This window comes from Agelaius tricolor, unplaced genomic scaffold, assembly GCF_023055355.1.
Source record: "Agelaius tricolor isolate 1412-34295 unplaced genomic scaffold, bAgeTri1.0.p SCAF_20, whole genome shotgun sequence".
NCBI lineage: Eukaryota > Metazoa > Chordata > Aves > Passeriformes > Icteridae > Agelaius > Agelaius tricolor.
This window is the reverse complement of record NW_027269280.1, coordinates 5,696,558-5,720,446: the sequence shown is the minus strand read 5'-3', so window position 1 is coordinate 5,720,446 and position 23,889 is coordinate 5,696,558. Positions and strand designations below refer to the sequence as shown.

The 23,889-nt window shown below is 40.0% G+C and overlaps 1 protein-coding gene across 17 annotated transcripts in view; it reads right to left on the bottom strand.

The window, feature by feature from the left end:
- The window catches only part of EP400 (E1A binding protein p400), a 47,872-nt gene that overhangs the window by 5,546 nt on the left and 18,437 nt on the right, over positions 1 to 23,889 (bottom strand). For 5 of the 17 annotated variants that reach the window (XM_071445305.1, XM_071445308.1, XM_071445314.1 and 2 more), the window contains 36 exons: positions 23,545 to 23,681; positions 23,226 to 23,395; positions 22,620 to 22,794; positions 22,097 to 22,233; positions 21,295 to 21,481; positions 20,202 to 20,368; positions 19,201 to 19,355; positions 18,432 to 18,680; positions 17,216 to 17,380; positions 16,261 to 16,428; positions 14,975 to 15,066; positions 13,990 to 14,288; positions 13,282 to 13,484; positions 13,014 to 13,183; positions 12,599 to 12,795; positions 12,006 to 12,117; positions 11,357 to 11,500; positions 10,892 to 11,050; positions 10,575 to 10,658; positions 9,876 to 10,007; positions 9,709 to 9,753; positions 9,448 to 9,601; positions 8,725 to 8,966; positions 7,667 to 7,840; positions 7,373 to 7,420; positions 6,234 to 6,370; positions 5,685 to 5,741; positions 5,487 to 5,565; positions 4,721 to 4,915; positions 3,672 to 3,717; positions 3,472 to 3,581; positions 2,689 to 2,893; positions 1,623 to 1,786; positions 1,053 to 1,259; positions 554 to 749; positions 111 to 241 (listed from right to left, as the gene is read on the bottom strand). In XM_071445305.1, the coding sequence (XP_071301406.1) occupies positions 111 to 241; positions 554 to 749; positions 1,053 to 1,259; positions 1,623 to 1,786; positions 2,689 to 2,893; positions 3,472 to 3,581; positions 3,672 to 3,717; positions 4,721 to 4,915; positions 5,487 to 5,565; positions 5,685 to 5,741; positions 6,234 to 6,370; positions 7,373 to 7,420; positions 7,667 to 7,840; positions 8,725 to 8,966; positions 9,448 to 9,601; positions 9,709 to 9,753; positions 9,876 to 10,007; positions 10,575 to 10,658; positions 10,892 to 11,050; positions 11,357 to 11,500; positions 12,006 to 12,117; positions 12,599 to 12,795; positions 13,014 to 13,183; positions 13,282 to 13,484; positions 13,990 to 14,288; positions 14,975 to 15,066; positions 16,261 to 16,428; positions 17,216 to 17,380; positions 18,432 to 18,680; positions 19,201 to 19,355; positions 20,202 to 20,368; positions 21,295 to 21,481; positions 22,097 to 22,233; positions 22,620 to 22,794; positions 23,226 to 23,395; positions 23,545 to 23,681 (5,492 nt within the window). The remainder of the gene's footprint in view (positions 1 to 110; positions 242 to 553; positions 750 to 1,052; positions 1,260 to 1,622; positions 1,787 to 2,688; positions 2,894 to 3,471; positions 3,582 to 3,671; positions 3,718 to 4,720; positions 4,916 to 5,486; positions 5,566 to 5,684; positions 5,742 to 6,233; positions 6,371 to 7,372; positions 7,421 to 7,666; positions 7,841 to 8,724; positions 8,967 to 9,447; positions 9,602 to 9,708; positions 9,754 to 9,875; positions 10,008 to 10,574; positions 10,659 to 10,891; positions 11,051 to 11,356; positions 11,501 to 12,005; positions 12,118 to 12,598; positions 12,796 to 13,013; positions 13,184 to 13,281; positions 13,485 to 13,989; positions 14,289 to 14,974; positions 15,067 to 16,260; positions 16,429 to 17,215; positions 17,381 to 18,431; positions 18,681 to 19,200; positions 19,356 to 20,201; positions 20,369 to 21,294; positions 21,482 to 22,096; positions 22,234 to 22,619; positions 22,795 to 23,225; positions 23,396 to 23,544; positions 23,682 to 23,889) is intronic. The other 12 variants (XM_071445306.1, XM_071445317.1, XM_071445319.1 and 9 more) reach the window with 10 other exon arrangements.

The following is a 23,889-nucleotide window of genomic DNA, read 5'->3' as shown; positions in this document are numbered from 1 at the left end:
CTCTCTAGATATACCCAAGATTTACCCCTAGAAATCCTGACTGACTCTCTAGGGGTGTCCTGGTCATCCAGAACCACTGCACAAGTTAATGGCAGAGCAGACAATGGTACCTTTTGCTGCACAGTAGCTTGTCCCTGTGCAACCTGGGGCTGGATGGCTTTCTGCTGCTGTGCTGCTTGGTGGTGCTTGAGTTTCAGCAGCTGCTGGACATGCAGTGGCTGTGCAACTACTGTCTGGCCTCCTGAAAATTACAGAAATAATTAGAACTGTAAGAGTCTTCAGTTTACTGATTTGTCCCAGTAATCACAGCTTGCACACACAGATTCTACTTTTACAGACTTACACATTTGCACAGCTTTGAGCACTAACAACCCACCGATTTTAATGGAAATAAGACATGATTTTGACAGTGGAAAAAATTTCTTCTCCAAGGGCATGAGTAAGCTAATTTTTTTGTTCCAACAACAATTTTCCTACAAGAAAAAAATTGTCTATACTATAGGAGACTGCTATGAAATACAATTCTTCCTATTTCCAACTTGCATTCACATACCTGCAGCTTTCTGTGGCTGCCCAATGGCAACACTAATGCCTGCCACAGTCACAGGGAGTGTGGTGACTCCTGCAGATGACACAACAGCAGCTGGAACAGACACTACTGGAGGCTTTGCCAGAGCAACCTGGGCTGCTTGTGGAGTCTGGGCCTGGATCTGTCCTTGAGCTTGGAGCTGGGAAGCAGGAACACGAGTCTAAGCAGTAAGGAATGAAGATTATTGTACCAGCACAGAAAGATTTGTTGCACATAACAGGTGATTATAAAGTGATAGCTGTAAATGTTTCTAAATGTAATGGCTCCTGTACAGTGACACAATTCAGAGATGGTATCAATGGGTAAATACAATTTAAAGCTATTTATGTTACAGCTGTTCCTTCTGAACTGCCAGAGCAATGCAAAGGGCACCTGTGAGTGTGAATGAGCAGTGCCCAGCTCATTTAAACCAGCCAAGAGTGAGATGTTTGAGACAGTTTTTGCCAAGTCAAAGGCAACTCACCAGGCGTGCCACTTGCAGGTTGGTGACCGTGGTGCCCGTGAGGACAGCGCCAGGACGAGGGGCAGTCACAGCAGTGAGCTGCTGGGTTTGCTGCTGCTGCTGCACTTGCACTTGTGCTGTTTGCTGCTGTGCCCCTTGCTGGGTCTGCTGTGCTGCCTGCTGCTGGGGGAGCTGCAGCTTCTGCTTCTGCAACTTGATCAGCTGCTCCTGCAAAAATCAAACAGCTCCATTGTTTCCAATGGTTTACATTACAGGAGAAAAATGGAGATGAATCCAAAGCTTAAAAGGAGAAACATTCTGTACCAGACTAGAGCTAAGATCAAGTATCTAAAATGTAACTCTTTTATACAATGGCTTCCAGTGAGCAGCAGTAAGTGCTTTCCATCCTGCCCTGCTCTACTACTGAAAGTGCTGTCAGATTCACTGCCTGCATGAAATTTTAGTAGGATGAAATTTAAGAGGGAAATACATCTCACTGTAGCCCATGAAAACAGGACACAAGAGACACTGCCAAGGAAGCTTACAGTAATGAGAGCAATGTGCTACATTACTTCATGAGTGGTTCCTCACCTGTGACAATTTCCCTACAGTTTTTATTTGAGCTGGAGACTGGGCTTGTGCCTGAGCCTGGATCTGTGGGACCTGCACCTGAGCAGCCTGCTGCTGCTGCTGCCTCAGAAGCTGGAAGTGAGCAGGGGTGATGGTTTTGCCAGACAGCTGGACTGTTGGTGTAGCTGTGAATAAAGGAAAAACAAATTGTTACAACAAACACTTTTCAAGATTCACTCATGAATTTCACCTGAGAAGTCAAGCTGTTAAATGCTTATTTTTCTGCTCCTGCACACTTTGTGGATTTACTACATGTAAGAACACATTATCATGAGCATGATGTAAAAACAGAGTAGATCATAAAATAGAAGGGCCTTTCTTCACAATGGTTTTTAGTCAAGACAGTCAATTCTAATATTTTACTGCTAGATTGTTAATAATATTTTAAAATTGCGATGCCTAGGGGCCAAGCTCTCTATTGCCATACTTTATCCAGAAATACTGGAGATAAATGTCATCTGAGCACCAACAATAAAGCAAGTTAAAAATCACAGCCCTGTTAAATTATGTCCCAGACTTCCAATATTGTGGGGCTGTGGTGGTGGTTCTACAGGGATTCTGGAAGCCTTTGTGCACTACTGAAAAAAGTCCCTGAACACAGGATTGTTGACACATTTCTCTTCACAGAGAAAAGCAAGGCACAATTCTTCCCAAGAATATTTCTGGGTTTCACATTCTCTGAACCTCAGAGAATGATCAAAACAGTTCTTATCTCATTTGCTGCGCCTGTGTTTGTGCCAGTAGAATGCAATATGGAGATTGTTTACCCAAAGTGATGGTGTTTTGTTTCCTTGGCCTATTAGGGCCAGGCGTGTGTGTGCTGGGACTGTTGCCTGACAGTCACGAGATTCTGAGCAGTGGCGTGCAGTTGAGTGCTGGGCAGATTCAGTTTAGATGTAATGTAATGTAATATAGAATAATATAGAACAAAAAAAGTAATTAATTAGCCTTCTGATAAGATGGAGTCAGATGCATTCATCTCTGCCCCTCACTGGGGGCAAAAACATTCACTACACAGGATCATTACCTGGTGTCACCTGGGTCACCAAAGACCTTGTCTGGGTCTGCACAGGGGTGAGGTTGGTGGTGACCACGGCTGAGGCTGTCACTGATGTCACTGCACGCACGCCCTGCGTGGAGGCGATGGTCACCAGCTCGGTGGAGGCTGCGGGCGCCGCGGCCGCGCGGGGCTGGCTGTGAACCACCTGGGCAGTGGCCGTGCCTCCCGAGGTCTGCAAGGGAACACAGCCTTTACTGCTCCCTTCCCAGCATCACGTTCCCCTGCTGCACATGGAATAACCTTCTAGGCAATTTTAAAAATAAGCACAAGAACAAAACCCCAAATCTGTCTAACACATCTGTTTGGATGCATCTTAAAATCAGCAGGTGGTTAAATCTTTTTCCAACAGGATGATCACCAAACCCTTCACTCCATTACAGACATTTGATTTTAGTACCTCTCAATATTTTGCTTTATCTTCCATAGTCTTAAACCATTAACATAATAATAAAGATCATAATTATAAAGCACAAAACAGTTACAGGCTGAAAATGTTAATGACATAATACATTGCTTTTAGCAGCACTTCCCTATAAACTATTTTTAACAGTATTAAGCAATCTTTTCTTATAAACCATTCCAGTGTATTCTGATGTTTTGGTAAGAGAGAGAGGTTTGATAAAGAACCCCAAGATGCACATGACATTTGCAAGAAGCAGAATTTCTGACAACATGGAAAGCTAAAGCTATGCTGATAGAACATGGAACCCAGTGTGTCCAGGGACACAACTAGTGACAGGATCTACTCACAGTCAGAGTCCCAGGTATAACAGGTGAGGCCAGACGTTTATTGATGGGCTGGAAGGTGGCAGCAGGGACCCCAGCAACAGTGTTCACAATCACATTTCCACTCACTGTAGCTGAAAGCAAGCCAGGATTAATGTGAGATTCTGAGAGTGAAAATCCTAATGTCCCATCACCTCCTATGCCCAGTTATAAACTCTCCTTACCAGTCTGGATGCTCGTCCCCGTCACTGCTGTTTTGATGGTGCCTGCCTAATTAGAAGACAATTAAGGTAACAGTTCAGAAAAACAATAAAAGAAAACCGAGCATTGCTTAACACAGTGCTGTATTCCAGAAGTGACAAAGTAACAAAAATGCAATGGAACACATAGATTTCTGCAGTTGTTCATTTACTCTACAGATCACAACAACTAATGCATACATAAATCAGGATTCTGCCTCGTGAATGAGCAGCTGCAGACCAGCCAAGTGTGTGGTGAACCCTGGTCACTGGACATCCCTGTTAGCAGAGGAAGGGAGCAAGGCCTTGGACAACCACTCACACAGAAACATCACTGTGCACTTCACACACAGCAATGCTTGTGGGTCAGAACGCATCCTCTGCGTCTTTCTGCAAAAGCTGTGGGACCCTTGCTCTGCAGCAAGCAAAATAAATCCATCACTGCCTGCACACATTACTATGCAAACTGGATTGGCTCTAAATACAAGAAAACACAGACCAGTCATCAGACTCATTCAGACTCTAGATTTAGGGAAGACATGAAAACTTTGCATAAATTTGCAGTAAAAGTACCATGGTGTTTCCTGTAGGATGCATCATTTCACTTGCCTTGCAAAGGTTAATGAATCTTTGGATTTTAAGCTCTTTAATTGAGTCATTCTTACAGCTACATTCTCTTTTATTCTCTGTATTCTGCAAGCTCTCTGTACAAATACATCTCGTTGACCATGTGCATCTATTCACTGAGACTTCATTAAATGAAAGTCTAAAGTGAAAAAGGAAAAACCATCTTTGCATGGTGTTTTCCCACCTCAGAATGCCAAGATCTGTTGCTACAACAGTACAAATAGTCTTAATAAATCAGGGAACCAGAAGACACTCAGCATAACCAAGGAAAGCAAACAAGAAAAAATATCTTTGATCTCACTATACTGACCTAAAATTCTCTTCCCAGAGAAAACACGACACAAATACAGCACACACAGAAGAACTGAAGTTACTACATCAGAGGCACCGAGCTCTCCCTTTCTTACCAATACTGCTGTGTTGGCCACAGTAGTGACTGCAGTCTGCACCACTGCCTGTGGCTGCTGAACTACCTGTGCTTGTGCCTGTGCCTGTGGCTGGGCCTGCTGCACGGGGGGCTGCTGGGGGGGCTGCTGGCCCGCCTGGGGCTGCTGGGGCTGGGGGCCCGTCTGCTGCTGGGCCCTCTGCTGCTCCGCCAGCGCCTGCAAGGGAAGGGGCACCTTCAGTCTTCAAGCATGGAACAAGCAAGATGTGGTTTTTATAAAGCAAAACAAAACAACAAGACAGAACCTTTTTATTTCTATCCACAAAACTCCTTTAATTCCAACCAGAGAAAGCCCACAAAGCTGCCCTCACTTTTCAAGTCCAAGTTGCACAATGTGACTCATCTCAAACCAAGATGTACTGATGGTTTTATGGCTTAGAGCACAGAACAACAAGCAACTTATCCAGAAGCAAGGACAAGTAGTTCTTTCTGAATAATATAAGAAATGAGGCTACAGAATGGTCAAGAATTAAGTAACTTTTTAAGATGTTTTAGCATCTTTTGCAAAAATATGCTCCTCATTGTTTAAGGGGTCTGAGAGTGACAAGAAGCACAAGGAAAGGCCCCACTTTGGGCCTTGGTTATCTAAACCCCTGTACATGAACAATGTGCAGCTGCTCATAACATCCACTGCCAAACTTCTCCCAGGAGGCAGCTTTGCTCATACCTCATCTGTTGCCTGATTTTCTAATTACTGCAGCCATTTGTGCACAGAGATGGGACCATACCTTTTTCTCTTTGGCAATGCGTTCTGCTCGGAGGGACGCGACTTGAATCGGAGGGAGGGGCTTATCATAGTTGATTCCACTAAAAACAACAATTAGACAAAACACACAATATTTAGAAATAACTGAAACTAAAAAAAAAAAAAGAAAAAAGAGCACTTTTATGCAATTTATAACTCCTTCAAGCTAGGGAGTGCTCACCTTTCAGCAAGCACCGATGCATGTTTTGGATTCTTCTGGAAAGGATTCATGCCAAGCCTGAAATTGAGAAAAACTGTATTACTGGACAGAAAAACTTTAAAAACAATCTTTCATTTCACATATTTTAGCATGTAACACTGCAGTTTTGGTGAAGTTTCCATGATATTCCAGCCAGTACTGGAGCCTGAATACAGACAGACATTTAAGAAAGACTCAGAGTAAATACTAAATAAATACTGCAGGAAGACACATAGGAAAGAGTGTACTACTAAACAGCATAGACAGCAAATTGTCTACAATTCAGGCAAGTGGATAGATATAAAGTAGATTAAAAAATCCCAAGTGAATGCAGTTCTGCTCTTAATGAAAAAGAGCAAACTCCTGCAGTGAGACCCAAACACATGAAATATGGAGCTGTTACCATTAACACAGAACACATAGGGAGAGATCAAGAACAGAGAAAAAAAGTGCAGAATAACTCTGGGTTTTGAGAGCCATTCAAAACAAGTTTCCAGGAGATCTGTGGAGATCAAATGGAGGTAAACTTACAGAGGTTTGATAGGTGGACTTCTTTTCCCTGCAATCATTTTCATCATCTCAAAATGATTAGTATAAAGCTGTGTGTGGGTTGCACCCTCATCTTGAGCATAGATCTGATTGGTACGAAGTGGGCGACTGTTTTTAGTCTAAAAAAAGAAAACAAACCAACTTTCAATTGCAAACTCACCCAACAGGGCATTTTGTCTACGTTTAAACACAAGGCGCGCTCGTAGATTATTTAAAAACACTCTCCAACATATCTATCACAGACTGGGTCCTGCCTCGTGTCACTGATAACTTACTGTCACACAAAACTCTATGGGAAATATATAAAGAAAGAGCAAAATAAGGAGCAGTTCTCACGGTCACACTGGCATCAGCACTTGGGGACATACAAAATGGCAAACTCTAATTTGAGAAAGAATCTTTGCTTTAGTTTAGATTTTGCAAGTTTAATTCATTACCCAAACCAAGAGCCCATTAGTTTATAGTTATGCATAGCGCACACGTAAGATAATAAAACAAAACCATCACTGCACTGCTCTCCCAACAAAGCTAGGTTAACATCCACACACCATGCCAGTCTAACATTTGGCTTCTCCTAAGCAGAAACTGCCAGTCAGGGACAAACCTCCTTAGCAGTCAGAGAATGAGACTACAGCCAGAAGTTCTGGATTCTCCACCCAACTCTGTCACTAAATTGCTGTGTGGTTTGGAAGAAGGTGTTCACAGTCATGGAATTTGTTTTTGTTTCTGTAGCGTCCTATCATCCTCATTTACTAAAACGTATTTCAGGCATCAAATTCACTATGTATTTGTAATCCACTTAGACTCTAGCATGAAGTTCATTCTTACAGATCTTAAATACCATCAGGATAAGATACATGGTGGAAAAATGCCAACTACAGTTTAAGTGAAATCACAAACTTCTTGCATGATCTAAAATTTATCTATCAAATCCAAAAGCTGAAGTCTGGTGTCAATCCACTGTATCAACAAAGAAAGGAAAAATAAATTTGGAATTTTAATTGATGTTTCAGAACTCAAGTAACACTCAACATGGATCTCATATGAATTATCTGCCCACCTCCATTGCTGCTAAATACCACAGTGTCTAGATTTGATTTTGAAAGAATACCAATGCACACCTTATAAATACTTTTTGTCTTCTTTTTAGGATTAGCTTCGTACATTAGCTGTAAAATAAGAAGGAAAGTTAGATGATCTTTTGTGGAAGATTTTGTTCAGGTGCTTTTTCTTTTCAAAGAAATCACATAAAATAAGTGGAAATCCTGATGAGAATAATTTAAAAAAGATCTTTTAAAAGTTATTTATTTACACTGTTGAAACGTTTAACAAAAAACAAGTGTTTATGGAGTTAAGGAAAAAAAAACTCTACAACTTAAGGTAAAAAAAGGACGCATCACTGCAGGTGAGCTCACCTTTCCCTCCTCCCTTGGAATTATGACATTCTCGTATCGGTTGCGGCACTGCTTGGGCGAGCGATAGACTCTGCTGCAGGAGTTAACAACATCACTGACCAGGTCCCAGTTGGGAGTGTGTGCTGGTGACACAACAGCAAGGTTTAAAGGAAGCTCCAGCAGCTGCTTCACTGCCTGCAACAGAGAAAAGCACAAATGCATCAGGTGACAAATCATTGCCATCTTCCAAACCTTCCCTTACCAGCGTGTGCCCACACACCATTAGCATAGTGGGACAGCTCAGAGCTAAGGCTCTGTGCTCAGCTACAGTCACAGAGAATGAACAGGCATAAGGTGCCTTAATGCTGACTGATGTGCAGGGAAACAGCTGGAGATTGGTATGAGAGGGACGGGCTGTCACTGTCATATTTTCTGAAAAATCCTTTTGCCCAGGATTCTTCTCCTGGGAAGCTGAGAAGCCTCAGAGAAAAAGGAAAACAATATCATCTCATTGGCTTCTCCTGCATTTTGCTGCTTTGGAATGTGGTTGGAGATTGTTTATCCAACATATGAATTGTTTTTACTTAATGACCAATCACAGTCAGGCTGTGTCAGGGCTCTGGAAGGAGTCACAAGTTTTTCTCTATTCTTTAGTATAGTTTAGTATAGTATTCTTTTATATAATATAGTAACATAAAATAATAAATTAGCCTTCTAAGAACATGGAGTCAGATTCATCATTCCTCCCTTCAACAGGGGTCTCTGAAAATACCACAATGGGGAGCTGCTATTCAAATGCTGCTCTCCCCTCAAAAGTGGGAAGAACCTTAGCAGCATTATCCAGTGTCCAGCCAGCACAAATAATCTGAATAATAATAAGTGCTTTCTAAAACAACAATAGGGCTTAATCATACATGTTGTACTTTAACCTTTAATTTCTCCTTAGAGGAGCACAAATGACAGGCAAGCTGTTCCAAGTCATGACAGCAAATTGCCATTAAGAATTAGAAATAACCTAAAAGAGATGAAGTGCAGGAATAAAAACATAATGACAGCAGAAATTGCAGGTATCATCTGACCTGCAGAAGTGCCCAGTCTTCACTGATCAACCACTCTGGATTATCCTGTCCAGCCTCAGTAGCTGGTTTGACAAGAGTTGGCAAAGGCTTTGCAAACTGTGTCTGTTGTTTCAACAAGATGTTCTTCTTTTGCTCTTTGCCCTCTCGGCGCATTTTCAACATTCCTGGAGTTGCTCGATCAAAGAGTGAACGAGGTGGGATAACTGTCTCCCCATGACGTTGCTTCTTCTTTCTACCTGCTGCTAAGACAAAACATAAAGCATTATTGGCAGATACTGTCAGTCTTTGATTCCTCTGCCTACAGCTGCAAAATGCTCATACATGTACAGAGTATTCCCCACTGCCTCTGAAAAGCACAGCCAGGAACTAAACAGAGCCTGTTATAAAGTAAGATCAGCCCTGTCCTAGCTGACAAAGTAGAATATCTGCTATCTAAGACTGTCCTTTTAAGAATATCTTCATGTCTAAAGAGAAGACACACCATAAGAAATGGGCCTTCCAGTGACTCCACTGCTTCAAGCCATGGTGGGACAAGAATTTTCATCCCTTCAAATGCAAATTTGATCTTTACAGGACCAGACTCCAACACAGATGCTTGAATTTATTAAACACTGCAACATGGGTGTTTCAATGCATTCTGAATATACTGGAGGCAGGAAAACCCCACTGATTTTTTTAAACTTTCAGCAATAAATCCCAGAACAGTTTTGAGCACACACTCACCAGAGGGATCTGTTTTGTGTCGTTTACGCTCCTTCCTGACATACACTGGAGGCAGTTTTGACTCTGGAATAGGGGTGGTATCATACATCAGGCACATAACAGAATCTATGTAGATATCATTGTCATCCTGAGGTGGAGTAGGAGGAGTCCAGAGCTGTACAGAATAAAGTCTGTAATTACTGCAATGTTAACTCTCCACTGATCTTAATGTTTCATAAAATAAAAAGCCTGTTTAGGCTGCCTGGTGTTACTTTTACTTACTGGCATAATTTCAGTTTGTCCATCTGGACCTTCATAGACATATTCCTACACAGCAAAAAGAGAACATAATTCAAATGATCCAGCTGAAACCTGAAGGGTAAAGGTATTCTCAGACTAACTGTTAAGAAATAACTATTTAGAAAAAAACAAGACTAAACAACAATTACTTTGTTGTACGCATCCTCCCGAGTGTAGGTGAGAAGTTCCTCTTCATCCTCCCAAAGCATTTTTTGCTCTCTTTCCTTTAACTCCTTCATATGCTGGACTTCCCAGGCTTTCTTTGCAGTTTTCAGTTCCATCTAGATTAAAGTCAGACTGCTTAGAAACTTTATACAGTAAAACACCGGATTAGAAATCATCAATTTGTAATTTTATGGATAAATACCCTGAACGTTGACATTTTCAGATACAGGAATCTTTTAGCAATTTCTTAACAGATACTTTCCCAGCCATTTAGAAGATATTTATTGGTCTTTGTGGAGGGTTTTAAAACCATCAATATAAAGCAATCAAAGAATTTCAGTTAAACAATGAAGACAACCAGAACACAGGCTCACTAAAACTAATGAAATTTTTTCCCCTGCTATCAATGGAGTACAACAAATATTTGCTGAGCCTGGCTGAAAGCAATTCCCATTTTATAAAAAAGAAATTAACAACTGACACCTGCTTAAACCACAGAATCCCAAAATAATGAGCTCTCTGTAATACATTATGCTGTTCATAAGGTATAGAAAGAAGTGCTACAGATCACAGAAGTGCCTACAATATATTCCACATCATTGGAGAAACTTCCATTTCATATTGAAAATATAATAAATGTTGTTCTGTGACAGAATAACATGGCAAAGAAAGATTTGTTTTACCTCACTCAACCGTGGCTCATTGTCATCAACTGAACCGTGGAAGAGCTCCAGATAATTCAAAGCATACTTCTCAATTGGAGTCAGCTGAGGGAAGTATCAAAGGGAAAAAATGTTACTTTGAGGATAATAAAAGAAACATTACATGAAGTATCAAAGCTCTCCTTCAAACTCATCTTAACATTCTAAAGCAGTGGGAGATCTCCCTTCCATTTAATGGGAGAAACAACAAAGTTGCTTTAAGGTCAGACTGCAAAGAAATTGAAACATTTGAACTAAAGATTACTTTTTAGCCAGCTATTCAAGGGAAGTCATGGTACCTGATCCACAACAGCAACTAACTCCTGCAGCTGTGAGGGCTCTTCATTGTATTTTGTCTCACAGAGCTCTGAGATTAAAGGTTCAATGCTTGACTCAGATCCTGTTTCTTGTATGTGATCATTTGACTCCTCATCTTCTCGTTCAATGCTGTTGAGGGCCTTTCAGAGAGATATATTTTAAAAATAATTAAGACTTCAAAAATATGGAAAGGAACTCCATAAGGAGTCAATGAAATGCAACACAAATTTCTGGAGTAAGTCTCTGCTGCAGCAAGAGAAACAGTCCCAGAAATTATAAAATTCAGCTTTGGGTTTTTGGAAGTTTTGTCACAAGGCAAATGACAAAAGAGCATAAAACTACAAGAAAAAGAGACTGACAGAATTTACCCAAATAAAATGGGATTACTCAGCTGTTTAATACTAGTGTTGCACAGCTATATTTTTAATGTATGTGTTAATCATTACCTCTATGAATGGTCTTGCAACTTTAGGTGAAATATTTTCTGCTGGAGACGGCTCTTGAGAAAGTACTACAAATTCTTCTGCTTTCACTCTAAATCCAGAATCCTCCATAGGAGAATGAACCTCAAACAATTCCTGAATTGTTTGCTTGGTAAATGGAAAGAAAAAAGAGAAATACATTCAGTTTTTGGGAACATACTATTTTTTTTTCTATATCAGGAGTGCCAGCGGACAGCCTGGCTTCACCAGTGCAGTCACTGCCTCATCTATTTTCAGAGCAACAATTCAGAGCCTAGCTCTCTAAATATCTACATTTATTAAACTTATTTCACATTTTTAAAGCTGTTGAGACTTTCACCCTTACAAGTCCTGCAGAATTCTGCAGCAGTGTGAAGAAACCACAATATATTAAGTCATGGGTGATGTCTGTGCATCACTATGCAAATAACAGAACAAAACAGATGGACAATATTTGAAAGAATGTGGCCCCAACACTGAGAGTTCAAGCAATCATGAAATCCAATATGCCTCCTTATTAATTCTAGCCCAGACAGATTTCTACTAAACTGCTATTAAACACTCCAACACAGATGCTTGAATTTATTAAACGCTGCAACATGGGTGTTTCAATGCATTCTGAATATTAACTTACCTGTGTTAAAAAGGCCATTGAATAGTCATTTCCCTGAGCAGCCACTTCTCTGATCAAGTCCTTTGTGCCATTTTTCAAAAGTTTCTCTTCCACAGAATTACCACTGACAAGCCTAAAAAAAAGGAAAACATAGTAGAAATCTGGTAAGTCATTTCCAAACCAGCTTTCAGAAACAAAAAGACAAACTGTCCTAGACAATACCACTAAATGTTTAAAATGTGGTAATATGTGGGAGCTTTTTCAGTTATGGTGCAGGCCCAAAAAAAACCAACGACCTTTAGAGTTTTCTTTTAATAATTTATGTAATTAAAAAAAACAGAAAAAACAAAACAAAAATCAACAATGAAAAGGATCCCTTAAAAAATTCCATGTAGACTAACAGACATACCCATGCAGGTATGATTCATTTATTACATTTAGTGTTAAATCCCCCCCGCTTTTTCATAGGATAGATACTCTGACTTTTTTTTTTATTGAAAGGAAGTGGTTTTCAGCACTGTTTCCACTTTATTCCAGATCATCCGGGGCAGCACTCTCTGAACTAACCTCACATTAAAACATGTTAAAGAGTAGACGTTGACTGTCACCATCACCTGTATATATGGATATCTTTACATCTCCCAATTCTGTCACACCACTCCTGAGCTTTTGCATCCATCACTGGGTTCAGATCATTGTCATAGAACACAACAGTGTCTGCCTCGACAAGATTGACTCCTGTGGAACGGCTGTGAGAGGAGAGGATGGCACAGAAAATGCGCTTGTCTCTGTTGAAAATCTTCATCAGCTCCTACAAAAACAGAATAAAAGCAAGGACTAAATACAATGCACACCAAAATAAAATACCAAACCAAATTCACTATAGCCTAATAAATAATGGGATGAAAACATGTCAAGTGTTTCAAACTGAATCCGAAACAAGGCAAATTTCCTTTCTTTGCTGTAGTGTATAAAAGCCTGGACAGCACAAATTGCTGTACCAGTGGGCAGCTGGTAGGACACACTTACCTGCCGTTGTTCCTGGTTGGCATATTCATCAATCCTCACAAAGGTGAGGAAATGGAAATTCAGGAACAACTCCAGTATGTCCAGCATCAGAATCATCTGTGACAAAATCAGCACACGGCGCCCTTCAGATTTCAACTTCTGAAGCAAAACAGCAAGAGCTTCTAATTTTCCTATAATTCAAACAGAAAAACCAACAATGGTTTTATACAGAAATTCAATTCATGTGATAGAGGAAATTACTGAAATCTTGTCAGCAAATGTCCTTTACCTGAGTCATACTGCACCAGCCGGAGGTCAGGGAACTGCAGCAAGTGAGGAGTTGTCAGCTGCTGCAACTGATGCAAGTGTGGAGCTGCCTTCTGCCTCAGGCTGTGCTTAAGGAGTTTCAGTCTGTGACTGTATGAAGGGGGAGGATTTGCTACATAGAAACACGGGGGAGCAGCAACTGCAGCTGGCAACACGAAGAGAGCCCTGTGAAAAGCGTCAAAACAAGGCAATATTGATTTAAAAAGCTACACACAAAATAATCATCAATAATCACAGGCACAGCAAGGAAAGTCAGTCTTGGCTAAACCAGCTTCTGCCTGCATCTCTGGGTCTTAACTCTTGTAAGTTGTGTCCAAGTGGTACCTATTCAAGTAAATCCAAAAGCATAAGAGTGTAAGTCTAAGTATGGTCAACTGAACTTGGGCTTGAAATTAGGAAAGAGACACTGAAAACACTTGTTTATAAAGATCTAAAGGAAACAGGAAGTGACTTATTGCTACTTCCATGCTGTATATCATTTACTGCTAAATAAACCAGTCTAAACCAAATAAGCTCATCAACAGAACAGCTACTTCCATGCTGTATATCATTTACTGCTAAATAAACCAGTCTAAACCAAATAAGCTCATCAACAGAAAGAAGGTTTTAAGCCTTGTCGAAAAATTTTAGAAATAACTGTATGTGTAGAGGCTTGTTAGGCACACATTACCTGTTAACAAGATCCTTCAGAGATTCCTGTTGCTGAACCAACCCCAGGATCATTTCCCTCAAGGGGTTACTTGGGCCTCCGCAGGCACTTGTGGAAAGGCAGCAGTTGACAAAGCCAGCCCACCTCCAGCTGTTGGCCTGACTGGAAGGCAGCTGGGAGGCCCTTGTGTCCCCAGCCAGGGAGCAAACCCTCAGCACGTCCCGGCCGTACACCGGCGCCCGCGAGCAGCGGCGCTCGTTGCCCGAGAAGATCCTGTCCAGGCGCTCCTTCAAGAGCCGGTTCTTCTCCTCAAACGTCTCCTTTGCCAAAGAAGGGGAATGAAAACCACATCTGCTGCTCATCACAGTAATAATAAATGAGGCATTTGAGGTTCTTTAGGATCTATCTATTTGAGTTTCTTTAGAAACTGTCAGGATCAGAGTACAGATCCTAGAGTAGAATTACTACTTAGAGCAATTATTAAAGGTATAAATTTCAGATAAAATCTGAAGACTACAGCTGAATTCAGTTCCTATCAAAGAGTCAATTCTACCTTAGTTTAGTATCTTCTTGCTTTTTAAAGGTATATTTTCATAGCTTTTGATATATTCTTGATGTTTCCCTGCACTTTGTAAGTTGCTTGAGTATCTTATCCAAAAACTTAAGATTGGAAATCTATAAAAATTTGCCCGATTGCTATTGTGTTCAAAACACAAAAAACCCACGTTTTCTTTATGTATGCATTACTATATAATTCAAACCTGTCCATCACAGCACAAGAAAGCTGCCAGCTACCTTTATACACCAGATTATTTTATCTACGGATTACAAATGTGTCAGATCTGTCAACCTGAAACATGGACAGAAACTGGGATATTTACCTACTCTATAATCATCAAAGTCCCTAATTAATTCCAGCTTTGCAAATTATAGCTTTCAACTATTACATAGACTTATTATTGATTCTGAAAAGTGGTGTTTCCACAAGAAAATAAAAATTGAGTACCTGTGACTGTCCATGCAAAGGTGCTGGTTTTAACACTGCTCCCATGTCACCAGATGGCAAATTAGTAACTGCAGCTCTACCTGGAATACAAACTGAGGATAAACCTTGTGTTTATATATTTATTCATCTGAAAATTGGTCCCTTTATTATTTTCAATAAGTAGATATTTCATAGCTGTAACACATCATTGCTGCAGACAAATTTTTAGTCTAAATGTCCATTGAGTATTGCAACTTTGTACTTTATTATACAACAGATCTCTGACAGATATTCACATGAACTGTTCTCACAAAAATCCAAGATAGATCAATGGAATTTTATTTTGCTTTGTACAAAGCAAAGTGCTGTGCTCCATCTGTACCTTATTCAAAATGTCATGCACAGTGCAATATACACATTGACATTCAGAAAATGTTAATATGAACACAATAGAAAATAGAAAATGTTCTAATTCAGAAAAAGATTGTTTTAACTTATCTTGAGCAAATCATCTAAGATTTTTCAGAAAATACATCAATTGAGTGTATCTACAAATTGGTGAAAACATCTAATGGAATCTCAGTAGCATTCTTGTGATTTCAACTATTAGCAGATGCTTACCCAGACAGTTAACTACACTGTAAGAGCATCACACCATTTTGAAGGAATGTTTTTTTATATCCCAAGAAAATGACAGCAGATGGCCATTTTCAGGGAATGAACTCCTAGTGTTATATTTATCTTCATTTAATAATCTGTTTTGTTGTAAATGCATAAATTTCTCCATTATTTTTTTCAACATCTTGGTTGTGTTTTTAAGCAAGGAACTGATCACATTTACAGCAAGGCACCAAATACCTAAGCAATATTTGCAGAGGGAAATGGAAAATTGTAGCTTGATCAGCTAGAAAAGTGAAAGAAATTAGATAAAAAAAATCAATGTGGAAAAATGGAGACAACCACTGGACATTCTCTGCCAGTATAAAAAATTATCACCCTTGATTTTTCCTTGCAAAAAGTAACAAAGTGTTTAAAATTTACTTCTCAAAAAAAAAATTTTGATCACAGGTGAAACTGGTAAAAAAAAATCTATAATTAAGTTACATGCTTTCCTAAGTTTGTACTAAAAATGTCCTTAAAACTCCAGCACACACCAAATACAAACTGCAAAGATTTGCCTCATAGTTTACCCACTTCTGAGCTCAACTTAGAGAATTATGATCTGCAACAATTTGGAGTTATATATGAATGTGATTTAAACAATTAAATATTTAGACAGAGACATTTCTTCAGGCTGGAGAACCCACCTTGCTGTGTGACTGCAGTGGAAGCTGGGCCACCTGCCTGGTGCTGGTTTCCTAAAGCATTCAGGGCGTTCTGCACTGTTCCTGCTTGGGAAACTGTCTGCATGACCACGGGGCCCTGAGGCCTCAGGTACTGCTGCCCAGGGGCTGACACAATCTGAAGGACACTTCCTGCAGTGGAGGATTTTAACAAACATTAGGGTGGAAAAGAATTTGTGTTCTCTAGCAAAATCTATTAGTGTTACAAGCTGATCATTACTGCTTCAAACTATGTTAAATATTAAAGACACATTCATTACACCAATCTGCCAAAAAGGAGGGAAACACCCAAGTATTCATAGCTGAAGAGGAGTTTCATGTCATAGGGGTATCATTCTAATCTAGGTATTTATACAGAACTTGGACAAAATCCAATCAAACAGAAAGTCTTCATTTAAAATTCCCTCTATTTAGTTGGCCACAGAGAATGAAGATATGCCAGTTCTCCTAAATTTGGCAATACACACCACCAGCAAGGGAGATTTGAGAACAAAATATAGTGCAGGTAGAGCATTCAGACAAGGGCAATAAATGGGCCAAAATTCAGAAGCATGCCAATCTTGAAGTATTATTTACACAATTTCAGAATAAGCCAAGAATGTTCTCAGTTTTTCTGCTTCTGCTCAGCAGGGAGTTTTTAGCAAATAATGCCTCACCTTACTTTAGCTGCACTGCATGGATGTGGAAACAAAGGAAATAACATTTTTCAAATACAATACAGAAAAAGAAACTAACCATGTCTTTCATCTGATAGGCATTCACTTTTCAAACCAGAGCTACCTTGGCTCACAGAAAATAGGAAGAGCAGGACAATACAAGCACTGGGGATGGAAAAATCTCCAGCAACAAGGAACATGGTGCCCATATCAAAACATGAGCATTCTGAATAATGGAAAATTTCCTTTGTTGAAGTAAGTACCTTGTAGCTGCAGGGGCTGCCCTGCAGTGAGCTGGCGGAGCTGACTGTGTGACAGGGTGAACTTGTTCCCTTGGAACTGCAGAGTCACTGGGGTCTCTGGCTGAGCAATCCTGCCTTGTGCTCCTGCTATAGAAGCCAGCTGGGCTATTTTTACTACCTCACCACCTGTTAAGGAGGGAAACAGGCATTAAAAAATCAAAGTGGGAGGCGAGCTGTTCAATATTCACAATTCTACTTTTTGGTTAGTAAACTGGTGCTGAAGCGCCTCCCATGCATAATTATACTTAGTGCATCAAAAGTGTCATATAAAAGTTAAGCAGGTATTGCTTTCTATATTTGTTGGACAAACTGGAAAGAAGCTGATTGTTTAAAGGGTAAGAACATCAACATTTTAGAAATTACCACTTTCATTAGCAAAAAAGTTAAGAGCTACCTGAAAACTCATGTGACACTTTGTAACAGAACAAGTATAGACATTAAAGTGATTTTCACTGCCTTTTCAAGAGCATGAAGGAAGGTTTAAGGAAGAAATTAAAATATTGCTATGTGTGACACATTAAATACACATTCGAAATTTGCTGATGAAACATGATTTATTTTAAGCAATCTGCATTTAGACAAACCAAAAAGCTTTGAAGTGGCAAGGACCAAGCTTTTTGCGATTTAAATGCAGAAAGGTTAGAGGCATTTCAGCATTAAGTTTTATGATATTGGGAAAATACTGGTGTGAAAATTCAGCTTTTGTAAAGGCAGTGCATTACCCCAGAGATAAAATTAATACATCAGTGCTCAGTACTCTCTACACATGCTAATAGGCAGTGCACATACAACCTTAAAGCAAAGCCTCATCACTTTTCTCTGCCTAACAGTGGCGACGCTCCTCTCTGCCAGAGAGGCCTTTAGCAGATGGATTAGTGTTTAACATGAAAGGAATAATTAGGAGAGAGCTAAAACATTTGGTCTGAAGGAAGTCTTGCCAGCAGAAGAAACATGCAGAAATAGGAGATTAAGTTGACACCGCTAATGTATGTCCACAGCAATTCTATTGTTTCTTATCCAATTTTCGATTTTCCTTGGTCATAAGCAACGTACTGAGCAAGGCTAATCAGAAGAGTGAAAAAAAAACAACGATTCTGTACACATCTTAGGGTGCCTAGTAACTTAACCTCATTGTAGTACAAAGGTGGGAGAAACCTTGAAAGGGGAGGCCACTTACTAGGCAACCGTGCCTGGGCCTGAGAGGTCAGTACGAGCCTCTGAGGCAGCACACTCTGTTGGATGGTGTGCGGGGGGGGCTGTGGCTGTGGCTGTGCCTGGGGCTGGCCCGGCTGCGGGGCCGGCGCCGCGCTCTGGCCCCGCGGTTTCACAGGGTTGGCTGCGCTAGTTGCTGTGGTGAAGGTCGCTGCGGGCTGGTGTCTTGGAGCACTGGTGGAAGCCTGAGTTGTCTGAAACTGTGCTGCTGCAGCTGCAATCAATAAGGGTTGTTTGTGCAAGCTGTTAGAGGTTTTAACTCCGCTCTTTTAAACAACCTGCATTAAAAAGAAACCTTCCGACAGGATAATCAAATGGCTACAAGAACGGCTTTGTCCTTACACACCGGGATTTCTAGCCACACCTCTTACTCCATCCTAGTTTTACAACATTATCTATTTGGAAAGCATTGTTTAAAGGCTAAATAAATACAGAGAAGCACTGTACATTCCCATCTTTGACAGAACATTAAACATCTTCGGGCTTTAAATATCAACTGTGGCATATTTACTCCATATGCTAACAGGTTACACAAAGCTTAGTTTTGCATTATACTGGCAGATCATACTGGAGAAACTAGTGGGGAATTTAACTGGCAATTAGTCTCTTGGTATTTTTAAGCCATTAGTACTCTAGACCAATAAGCTAGAGGGAAAAGGAGTTCTATTAAACAGACTAACTTGTATCTGTCTACACGGACGTGCAGGTGACCAGGGTGGCACTGACTGTCTTACCTTGATTTGAAGACACCGTGGCTATGGGGGATCTGCCTCGAACTTGTCCCTGCTGAGTCACCGTTGCTGTGGTCACCGTGCGCTGCACTTGAGTGCTTGGGAAAACCACAGTCCTGCCCTCGGGCTTCTGACCATACTGAACGGGCTGGAACAACCTGGCAAGAGCAGGAAAAGTCAAACTCCACAGGAAGATCATAGTTTGGCCTTTAGAAGTAAACTCTGTCACCCCAGGAACATAGCAACTGATCATGTCAGATGCTGATCTTCCTGCAGATGGCTGAAGCTGGCAAGGCGCATCACTTCACAAGCTTCCTAAGTGAACACTGTAGAAAGTGATTTTGCTGAATCCAAGAATAAAAACTTTCATTGCCATACAGTTTAAAAAACTTTCACTGCCACCCAGTTTAATGCAGGATGCTTCAGAATTGCAGCAAACATCTTAAAGAGGCTAGGTCAATATCTGGGAAAATATGTATCTGAAGATATCTGAAAAAAGGGTCCCCATATAATCTCCAGAGAGACATCAACATGCTGCAGGTCATCCGGCAGCTCTCTTGCATTAGTTCTACATTACTTTGAGAACTAGTACTAGAAGAAAAATACTTTAGAAAAATGTACTGCTATAAAACTTCATTTGTCTCTGCCATAACAGTGAGAGCACAGCTGACACTGCAGGCCCAACTTAGTCTTGGGTTATCCCCATGCTAATTCTGCAAAACAACACTCAATTGCCATAAACAATGTCCAAGAACAAATTTCATCTGCTGCTGAAGTGGACTACGGAAATCCATCAACTAACTTCAAATGGAATTGCATGCCTCAAAGAACAGAATTCTTATTTTCAAAGGTAAACACAAAAGATAAGAATTAAATGCAAAGGTAAGCCTGAGGTTTTGTATGAATCCCATTAGCAGAGATGCAGAGAGAACTCAGTGAAGATTGCAGCAGAGGCACCCTTTGCTGCTGTAATTCTAGCTTAGAAGGAGTGTAGGTGTACACACCTGCTTGGTTTGAGCTTCACTGGGTTGGGCCTCGCTGGTGCTGGAGGGGAGCTGTAGATTTCTTCAATCAGCTTTCTAGTAACCTTCTGTTTTGGCAACATTTGTGCTTCATAATGAGTCATTTTGTCTTCCATTCCAATGAGATCAAAAAGAGACAGGTCTGATTCCTAGGGATTTCAGAAAATTGTTTCATGTGATGACCCAGTTAAGTCCTCTTTACATTCAATGCTGAATTCAATTTCTATATATTTACTTTTTAACTTGAAATAAATGGTGTAAATTTAAGAAATAAACTATTAATTACTAGCCAAAAACTGTCTAGAAACCTTGGAAATAAATCTTAAACTGACAGTCCCATTTTAAGCATTAGAAGAAAAAGAATTGAAATCATTAGCCAGTTATGGAAATTAAAGCAAAACACATTTAACAATTCTTCATATATCACAGTTTCCAAAGAATTAAATAGAACTCTTTGAAGGTTAACTCTCAAGCTTAAATGCCGAACTATAATTCAGGAGTAGAAAAATATGAAGGATGGAAATAAAATTAAACAAAAAATGTCAGCTGCTCCATTACTCATACTTCTTTTATATTTTCATGTCAAGGAGTGGGATCACTTGTTTAACAATAACAGAAATAGTGGTACTTCAAATGGATTGACAGAAGGGTACTAATTTCGTCATTGTAACAGAATGTTTACTGCTTTGTGGAAAAGAATCAGTCTTGCTTTCCTTCAGTTAGTAAAAGCAAAAAGAAAATTGCAGAATGCCATAAATAAGCACAGTGCTACCCAGGGTGAACTTCAGCGCTGGAAAATTCCTGGAAACATGAGCATGATAAAAGCAAAGGTAATTTCTCTTTGACCCAGTAGTTCATGAAAAATTACTGTTTACAAACCACTTGAAAAGTTCATACCACTACAACAAAAAAAGAGATGCAGCAAGAACACACTTGGTAGCCACAGTTATGCAAGAGTGAATGGCTTCTATTTATAAACTTCAGGTAGACTTATCACATATAACAAAACAACAGTAAGTATTGAAAGTCTGCCAGGGCACTAAGAGAGGAAAAAAATCTTCACTTTTCTACTGACCTTCCAAATATCCCTTTCCAGGGCTCGCAGCACCAGAGAGGCTGTTCTGTATTCCAGGGTTTCTGATACATAAGAGGAGCTTGAGAGCCGGGGGTTTATCAGATCAGGGTGGTTACAGATCCGCTGCAGCTGCATCAGGACATGCAGGACACTGATGAAGTGCCCACTTTTGAGGGCTTCCTGGGTTCTACCAAATAAATTATACAGAAAGACATTGATTTATGTGCAGCTTTTATGGAGGTGTCCCTAAATCAGCAAGGTGAGAATGAGCAATGCAGTATGTTATACAAAAGTCTAAGAACAAGTTTAGATTTTACCAAGGTCTTAAGCAGCACTGTACCAAAAGTAAATTTGGAAAAGTGAAACTTAAAGACCCAGTGCTGCCTCACAATCAAATAGAACCTATCCAGCTCCCCATGCTCTCCCTGCTTTGTTTCTGTTCACCCCTGCACCTATCAACTACCACTGGCAGGAGGGTGGTGAGGAAAAACTCTGGGCTTTAAAAAAATGAAGAACCACTCATTAGAGACAAATGTTAAAACAAGGCAGCAGGAGGCCTGACCATCATAACTGGATTCTTAGGTTCCAGAGGTAAATGCACATTTATCACATCAGCATAAAATATCACAAAATTACACCACCTGCTGTAATTCTAGTCTATAATGCAATCACATTTTATTCATGGGTCATAACTCAAAATTTCAGAGAAGCACTAAAACACTTCTCCCCATGACAATCATTTCTTTCCTTGCTTAAGCACTAAAAGTGACAGCATTTTATATTTACTGTTCCAAGCCCTTACCCTGGTTGCAATATGACATCCTCATACATGGCTTTTTGTCGACTGGACAGACGACACTTGAGCACGTGCTCATACTTCCTTGTGAGCTGCTTCTCAACATCCCTCTTTGATCTCCTCAAAATAAATGGCTGAATCATCTGAAACATTGCAGAATTGACAGGAAAAAAATTCTCACTTCAAAGAGTTTACAACAGGAAGCTAAACTTATTCACACCTAACAGATTTGATGTGATAAACTGCATATGCTATATATAATCATTCTGCTATGCACACAGTTATAGACATTAATTTGCTCTTTAATTTCTGCATGTCATGCTTCAACATCTGAGCCTTGTATTATTTTTAAAAGGAATCTCCACATTCTTTTGGTAGAACCCTCTGCTTTCAGCAGGATTTTCTGTCTAAACTGAGCTAAGTGTTAAGAAAAGACACAAATTCTGATCTGAGACACATATTTTTATTCCCCCTCTCCTTAACAGCATTACTCCTGTAGTAGGACACACGAGAAAAAAATCCAACATACTCTGTGCAACCTGATGACCAGTTTATGGCAATAATCCTGGTTCTCCTCATTAGGTGCTTTTACTGGAAAATCCAGGTAAGGTCTGGAAATTCCCGGAATCAAAAAATGTACCATGGTCCATAGCTCCATCAATGTGTTATGCAAAGGAGTGTCTATCAGAAGCAAACGATGCTGGCTGTGAACAAAAGAAGATTTTTAATTGACTGATTATTATGCCTTTATGTTTGTCAGATACACAGAAGAATTATGTAGATATAATAAAATTAAACCTAAGGTAAAGTATCTATCCAATCTTGAATATACCACCAAAGAGCTTCTTCATTTGCAGAGTATCAGAACATACAAGGGAATCTTTTTGGGAGCACAGAATGTCAGCAAAGAAGAATTACAGTGATGTGATAGTGGAAACAAAAAGATCTCAAGCATTTCTCTGAATCCTGACTGTTTCAAATAAAAGCACTTTTCTATAGGTGCACATTGCTCAGGAATTTAGGTGGACTAAGTCAAGAGGGTTTTTTTTATCAAGTTTTCTGTTAAGAAGAGAACTGTGTGACATGAAAAGAGAAAAACTCACTGCCAGCAGGAAATCAATTCTCTGCTCTGTACCTGCGGAGATTGAAAAGTGCCTCCCAGTGTTTCTCAGTCATATTCTTTATTTGCTGCATCTCATCTACTATTAAATATTTCCATCTCATTTTCATGAATGCTGTGTGGCCTTTGAACAGCTGCTTGTAGGAAGTGATGCACACATTGAAGCTGTTGGGTTCTGTCCATTCCTATGGAAAAGGAAAGGATGAGACAGAAATGTTAAGGCAGAACTCAAATATCTTACAACCAGTTACTTCTTCATTAGAAAAGACATTTAAGACAGATATATACAGGCTAAATGTATAGGCAACAGTGTAAGAGTTGCAAAATACAGCACCTGTCTTTTTGCCCTAAGTTCTCTTTGGCTCCCAAAGTAGAGAAGTATTTTCAACCCTGGGCACCAGCGTTTCAATTCCAGCTCCCACTTCAATATGTTACAGCTCCGGACAACAACAAGGTGAGGGCCCCAGTTCCCTACAGAAGGGGAAACAAAGCAGTTAACACTGAAAAGACACTCCTTACAGTGCATGTGGCTCATGTTCTTCATTGAGTTTTTAAGTGCATTGCATTAAATTAATCATTAAAAGTGAGATCAAATAGCAACAAACAGAGGCATTTTAATTACTAGTCTACTCCTAGTCATTAAACAATTTGTAAGGTTTTTCTGTACTAGTAAGAATTT